This window comes from Vombatus ursinus, unplaced genomic scaffold, assembly GCF_900497805.2.
Source record: "Vombatus ursinus unplaced genomic scaffold, bare-nosed wombat genome assembly UNPS02014867.1, whole genome shotgun sequence".
Lineage (NCBI taxonomy): Eukaryota > Metazoa > Chordata > Mammalia > Diprotodontia > Vombatidae > Vombatus > Vombatus ursinus.
The window spans coordinates 1,869,046-1,876,683 of record NW_020954645.1 but is presented as its reverse complement, the minus strand read 5'-3'; the positions used below and the strand labels follow the sequence as shown (position 1 = coordinate 1,876,683).

Sequence of the window (7,638 nt, the reverse complement as noted above, 5' to 3'; positions counted from 1 at the left end):
TGACATGGGTAGTAGAAAGATCATTGACCCCAATTTATAGTCGAGGTTCAGGAAGGTCAATTAATTGCTTTTTAGCCTCAAAGTGAAGGTTGGTTGGCCTCCTAGAAGAGAAAGTGAAAAGGCTGGAGGACCAGAGGATCAGAGCTTTAGAACTGGAAGGGACTTTAGAGGTCACCTAGTCTAATCCCCTCATTTTATATATGGGGAAACTGAGGCCCAAAGAGGTTAAGTGATCAGCACACATCCAAACAGGGATTGAGTAGCAGAACAGGGAATCAAAGGTATATCCAGATAAGAAGAAAGATTGATCTACTGGGGGAAACGATGGCTAGCATTCCGGAATAAAAAAAATGCACTGGTTCTGGATCATCTGTTCATTGCTTGGATAACGGAAAGGAGACTGCATATTCTATCTTACTAGCCTTCCAATAAACTTCCACCTAAGTCCCTGCCCTTATGCCTCATTAAGTCCAGCATCATTGAAATTGTTTGCATCAAGTTGATGAAGCTGCCATTAAATCCTGAGCTGTTGAAGGCTGGGCCAGCAGGGCAGAAGCAGGGCCACCAATTTGGAAAGGCTTCAAGGGCAGGCCTGGGGATAGAGTGTGAGTCTGTTGCATGAGGACCAGCCTAGCTAAGTTTGGGAAGGGTGATCACCCCAGGGAGAGATTTATTTTGGTCATAGGAGATGAATGATTGTTTAAGGAGATGTGCTCTTTGATCCAATGACACTGGCCTCCTGTCTCTGAGAGATCCTCCATTTCTTAGCTCTGGGCATTTTCTCTGGCTGTCCCCCAGGCTTGGAGTGCCCTTCCTCCTCCACCCGGACTACTGATCTCTTTAGTTTCCTTTAAGCCTTCCTCAATCCCGCTTAATTCCAGCATCTTCCCTCTGTTAATTATTTCCTATTTATCTTGTATATAGCTCACTCTGTATATACTTGTTTGCATTAGATTGTAAACTCCTTGAGGGCAGGGACTGTCTTTTGTCTCTTTTTTGTATCCCCAGCATTTAGCACAGTGCTTGGCACATAGCAGGCACTTAATAAATGTGCATTGATTGACTGATTGGGAGGTACATTATGGATTCATAGGATTATTAGAGTTGGAAGAGATCTTAGAGTTCATCTGGGCTTTGAGGCAGGAAGACCCGGGTTCATCTCCCACTTTGGATTAATAGCTATGTGTTAATCTTTCTGTGACTCAGTTTCTCCATCTATGAAATGAGGAGGTTGGATTAGATGGCCTTGGAGGTCACTTTCAGGATTAACTCTATGATCCAATGAAGTCCTCTAACTTTATGGATGAAGAAATTGAGGTCTAGAAAATCTGAGCGACTTGCTCAAGGTCATCCAGGGAATGACTGAGAAATTCTCTGCATTCTGAGAGAGAACTGAGATTCAAATCCAGGGCCTCTGTTTCTCATTCCAGAGCTCTTCTCACCACGCCACACTATGTTGGCAGAGGAAACGACTCTCCTGATGAAATCCCAGATCTTTGGAAATACTGTGGTATTGAAGTAATTCTATTAATAACAATGATAATAATAGTAACAACTGGAATTCATAAAGCACTTTAGTAACAAAGCACTTAACATCCATTATGTAGATAAATTCGTGGGTCTAAATGTACAAACCACATTCACTCACTGAGCAGAGAAAACAATGGGCCTGAATCAGAATTCAGTTGAGTTTTACATTCTTTCGCTTTTCTGAATTCTCTTCTCCTTGTGGTGTCCCACTGGCCGTTGCATCCCCAAATGCCCCAAACTGGGCTTCTTATGGGATCACAGGATCGGAGAATGTCAGAGCTAGAAGGGACCGAATTGAATTGAGTGTGTACTATTTGTAAAAGGGATCCACTGCTTTGCCTTACTCATGATTTCTTTCTTCTTTTTTTTTTTTTTTAAGAAGGGGGAGAGAACTGACTACTATTCCAGGCTTGATTCTGACCAGTAAAGGGAAACTTGTTGCCAAAAAAAAGAAATTATGGGACCCTCAGGAGGAAGTGACCTCTTCATCTGAGAGTCTGTAATAGATGAGGGGAAAACCAGGCCTACTGTGATGGGAACCTTACATTTTTGGAGTACAGTTTTCAGAGATCAGAGAAAGGGCAGTTAACATCCCAGGGCCCAAAATTCTGCAGGGCAAATCCATCTAAGAGACAAGGAAAGCTCTGAAGAATGCCCACACATGCTTCCAGAGTGTCTACTCAACCCCCGGAATCTACACTCGATGATTTGCCTACAACCCGCCTAGCAATGATGGACATGGGATTGTGGTTTCCTAACAGGCACCATACATACTTCCTCGGCATTTTCCTCAGTCCTGCTCTCAGGCCACACCCCATATCACTCCCTGCTCCGGGCTCCTGGCTCCCTGGTTTTTCCCTGTGTCATTATCCAGTTGGGTTCCAGGCATTGAGGGAGTGGGAAATGGGGACCTCTTAGATCTTAGTAACTAAGTCTTCGGCGCCTTACCTAAAGTAACCCAAGATCAGCACAGCCACGGTAAGGGAGCCCAGAGAGGTGGAGTAGCCCACAGTGTACATCATTCCAAGGCGATCAAAGACTTCCTGAAGGTCAGACAGAAAAGAGTCAGTGGGAGGAGGATAACGAGGACCTCTGCCAGTCCATATTTAGGGTCACTGTGGGGAAAGTGTGCTGCCACATCGGGATCACCATCAAGGAAGGAAAGAGATAAGAGTCTTATCCTCAGGGAATCTTTTGGCTGAGGAGGGGGAGGCATAAATCCTGCCCTAAGAGGGCCTCTTGTCTAAGGGAGGGGGTGGGGGAACTGACACAGAGATTGCAGACATATAACAGTATATTTATAACATACAGATGTTTATATATATAAATGTGTGCATATACATGTATGTATATATTCTTACACACATGATATGTATTATATATGCATAAGTGTATATGTGTACACATGCATATATGTGTATATGTATACATGTATATACATGTATATACACACATATACATACATATACATATATATATATAATATGTTCGATTATCCTTATCAGGAAGGAGATGAATGCTGAATGGCTTGGGGAGATGAGAGGCAGGAGGAATTAGTCAGGAAAGGGTTCCTGGAGGAAAATTTTGAACAGGGCTTTTGTTTTGTGCTCATTTCTTATGTTCCCCTCAGACCAGGGGCTCCCTGAAGGCAATATACTAATTTGCCCTTTCAGACTGGGGACTAGTGTTTCCCCAATACCTCCAAGAACCAAAGGCCACCTCCTTACCAAGGTGGGAGCTAGAACTTGGGGTTTATCCCTATTCCCTAGCCTTGTTGGGTGCAGTTGCCCCCTCAGAGGCTGGCCTGATGCCTAGAGCTGAGGAGGAGGTGGCTGATGTCACCGGGCAGGGATCCCAATGCTTCGTCTTGATCTCAGGTTCTGTACCACATGTGAGCCAGGGCTCTCCCCACCTCCCTTGCCCAGTGGTAGCTGAGCAGCCCTTCCTGGAAATCTCGCCACCGGCCAGGCCAGTGCCAACATAAGGGGCTGGGAAAGAGGGAATGGGAGTCTGGCCAGGTAGTACTGGGGCACTGGGGGAAATTTCATCAGGGAAGATGGAGTCTATAAACCAGAAGGCAGAAAGGGCAGATGGGGTAACCCAGCTCAGCAGAGACTCTCCACAGGTAGAATTTCTTAGTTTAGTGTCCTTGGTCTGGGGATGGGGAAGACCTGGCCCCCCTCTGAAGGGGAGGTTTGGAGAGAAGGAGAGACAAACAGATAGACAGAGACAGCCCTCTCTTCTGTCCTTACCTTTGCTAAGATTTGCTCCCCTGCTTGGAGTGAACGACCCCGCCCCCTCCCATCTTCTTCTATTGAAATCCCTCCCTTCTTTCAACTCAGATGCCTTCTCTTTCATGAAACCTTCCTTGATACAGGTCCCCCTGAAGCCTCCTGTCCATCCTGTCCCACCCCCCTTTGCTGGAGGTGATCTGTCCTCACATCTCCCCCTGGGGTTTGCCCAGACCTTTCATTTTCACTTATTTCAGCTTCCCTCTATTAGAGTTTTTCATGTAATTATCCTTCCCCCTCCTGCTCCCCTTGGAATAGGATCTCTGTCAAGTTTATCTTTCATATCCCCAGCACCAAGCACAGCACAGTTATATGATAAATGTTTACTAAATTGGCTTGAGGTAGATTCTAAGATGGAAAGATTGGGACAGGGACAGAGAAAGAGAAAGAGGGAGACATATAGAGACAGTGGTAGGGACAGAAAGAGGCACAAAATGACAGAGATGGAAGATCTATGAAGAGACAAAGAGAGACAAGAAAAGGCAGAGAAAAGGTTATACACCCAAAGAAACAGAAATAAAGTAAGCAAAAGGGAGAGACACCCAGAGGGAGACAGAGATATTAGGCCAAGATAGAGAGGAGAGGCAGATAGAGCTCAAGAAATGTTGAATTTGAGAGAGGGGAAGTTAGGGATGGAGAGGGGGAGGGGAGGGGCCAAAGGGCTGGCAAAGAAAATCTGGGGAGGTGGGGCAGGTCAGGGCCACGCCAGCGGCTGGTAGCTGTGTGATGCTCATTAAGGACGATGCAGCCCGAATGCTGAGCGGAGGGAAAACCAAGCTGTTGTTGTTGGCTTCTTGCCCTGCCCCAAGCCCTCGGAAATAAATCACAGGCAGGAGGCCCAACCCCGCCTGCTTGCCTGGCCACCAGGGCCTTCCCGTCAGGGAGAGAAGAGGGGGGCTGAAGCCCAGCCACAGACTGGGAGGAGAGGAATGAATCCGTCGTCCTGGTCCCCAAAGCAGGCCGGGGAGGCCCCCTCTCCCCTTCCTATTTCATTTCAGTCACTTTTCCCTGGCCTCTCCACAAGGGACATGAAAATTCCCATTGTGTGTTCCTCGGCAGGCCCTGCAGACTAGGGTATTGAGGGGTGTCAGCCATGAGGGGTTGGAGTCTACATCCCCTAAGCCTCTCCTTTGAGTACAGGTGTTGATTATATTGGCTAGTTATCACCTTGGAAGTCCCTTTGAGCAAGTCCTACCCCCTACATCTGGCACTTATGGTGGGTTCCAGGCTCAGCTCTGATGTTTACTAGTTCTGTGATCCTTGGTTGGCTGATTAACCTGATTAATCTTCGAGGCAGGGATAATCACACTTCTTATCTCACAAAGTCTATTGTAAGGAAGACACTATAAATCTGAAAATGCTAAAGGAAGTGTGAGTTATTGTTAAGGACAGAAAGAGAGGGACAGAAGAAGAAGAAAAGGGTAAAAGATTAAGTTTTGGGCCTACCCTGCACACACACACACACACACACACACACACACACACACACACACTCATACATACACATATATGTATATATGTATATCAATATATGTATGTATGTGTGTACATTATCTATATATCTATCTGTCTGTCTGTCTGTCTGTCTGTCTATCTATCTATCTATCTTTCACCTTCCCAAAGGATTGAACAAGAGGAAGTGAAGCTCTGGTTAGACCTGGTGGGATTGAGATCAGACACCAGGAAGAACATTCAGATGCTTATTGGGGAATATTACGAATTATACTAATCCATCTTTGTATCTTATCCCCCTACCAGACTGTCAGCTCCACGAAGGCAGCAATGTTCTTACCTAAATCTTCTGTCTCCCTCAGTGACTAGAACAGTGCTCAGCCTCAATGGTTAGAGAATGTGTGGTTAAGCGGAGAGGTAAATGGTGAGGACAGTGGTGGTGGTGGTAGTAGTAGTGAATTCACCCTTTCTGGGAGAGCTTGAAGAATAGGAGAGGCTTGACTCTGTTCTCTAGCACTGAACCCCAGTTCAACCCACCCCAGCCCATTTGTGGCTGTGCTAGTCACCATGGGAAAACAGAGAAATGATGAGATGGCCACTCGTCAGCCTAGGGAAGGAAAAGTGGAGGAATAAGGCAGGACCTTAGGGCCAGCTCATGGTTTCTTTAAGGTTCTAGGGGCAGTGCCAAGCCCAGAAGGCAGGGCGGAAACCTTGGCCCAGGAAGTTGGAGCTCTGAGAACTATCTCCTAGGGACCTTGGGAGAAGGTGTCACTACCTCCCCTAATGAGTAGATCTGTGGCATATCATTATCTTTTTCTGATGCAAAGGGATAAAGTTGACCCTTCTCTTCACCACGATCTCTATGTCATCTCACTTTGGTCTCTGCTTTACTCTGCTTGGGTGAAGAAAGAGAGGGACAGAGCAGCCCCTTGGTTTTCTAAGCAAACTACAATGTCCTCAGGTTTCCCCCTTTATCAAATATTCTGGCCCTTTGTAGGTAGGGCTGGGAATAGCTTTGAGAGGGATCCTGGGGAGGGTGGGGAGAGGGGGGCAGAGGATTAGAACTAGGTGTCTGGGATACTTTAAACCTCTAAATAGCCTCTTACCCAACTGTCTCTAGCTTTTATTTAACTCATTTCCTGTCTAAGAACTTTCAATAGCTCCCCATTGGAGGATAAACTCCCCCCATCCTTTAGTCCAGCATTTGAAGCCCTCCATAATCTGGCCCCAGTTCTCCCATCCAATCGTCTTTCTCTTTCTCTATTTCCCTTTACTTCAGCTCTGCTGCTGCTCTCTTTACTTGCCCCATGCATAGGTCAAACTAATTTCTCTCCCTGTACTTTTGAATTCTCTCCCTCCTCCCTGTTCCCATAGGGTCCCTTCTAGCCCTGATGTTCAATAAGGCCCCTTCTTATCCTGACACGTTCCGAGGGCCCTCCCAGCTCTGACATTCTGGGATTTGTTTAGCTTTCTCCAATTACTCTGACCCTCACTGAGCTCCCTCCTTCAAATTCCTTTCCAGTTAGAACCACAAAATTTCTCAGTTGTTCATACATTGTCTTGTGTGTTCAAGATGCATGAGTTCTAGAGTGTAAGTTCTTTGAGGACAGTGCTATATCTCCCCCTTAGGTTAGGGGCTCCATCAGGGCAGGTCCTGCGTCTCTCCTTCAGACCAGAGGATCCCTGAGGTCAGGAGCTGCACCTCTCCACTCTGTGAGGGGAGACCTGAGTTCAGGGACTGAGCTGTCCATCTGGACCTTAAGTGACCTTTGGGAAGCTTGGTTCATAGCTGGTGAGGCACAGAGGAACATGACACGGTTGTCAGAACCCTGGAGAGAGCAAGGGGGAAGGGTCAGTGAGGGGCTGGGGAATTCCCCAGATTCTGAGCTAAGTTCCCCACTGGGCACAGAGAGAAGGTGCCCTGTGCTTGGGTCAGAGTTTAGAGCAGGGGATGAAGACATAAACACGTACCCGTTCCCGGGTCTCGTTGTTCAGAAACTTGACACACTCGGTGTAATTCGCCCATGTCAGGTTGTTCCCAGGCACCAGCTCCCAGCTGCCATTGCTGTCGCAGCGCCGATAGGCTCGGCCTGGCCAAAGAAGGGAGAAGGGACAGGAGGCCCTGTGGGTGAGGGGCTGGGCCAGCAGGCCGCTGGGACCATTCCTCCCCATTCCTGGGGAGTATTCTTCCGCCAGAAAGCCTTTCTGTACTGTCACTGCCTCCTCAGCTCCCCACTCTCCCCTCCTTGGTGAGACACGAAAGAGGGCAAGTATGTCCTGCCCAGTAACTCTGAGGGATTCCAGAAACTGCCTCAGTTATGGGGACAGGTATTCTGGAAAGGACGACAAGGAAAGGGTGAAGACT

The 7,638-nt window shown here is 47.3% G+C and overlaps 1 protein-coding gene across 3 annotated transcripts in view; it reads right to left on the bottom strand.

The window, feature by feature from the left end:
• PTH1R (parathyroid hormone 1 receptor) overlaps nt 1-7,638 on the bottom strand; it is a 63,399-nt gene that overhangs the window by 16,189 nt on the left and 39,572 nt on the right. For all 3 annotated transcript variants that reach the window (XM_027842190.1, XM_027842189.1, XM_027842191.1), the window contains exons 6-7: nt 7,245-7,363; nt 2,479-2,573 (exon numbers count right to left, since the gene is read on the bottom strand). In XM_027842190.1, the coding sequence (XP_027697991.1) occupies nt 2,479-2,573; nt 7,245-7,363 (214 nt within the window). The remainder of the gene's footprint in view (nt 1-2,478; nt 2,574-7,244; nt 7,364-7,638) is intronic.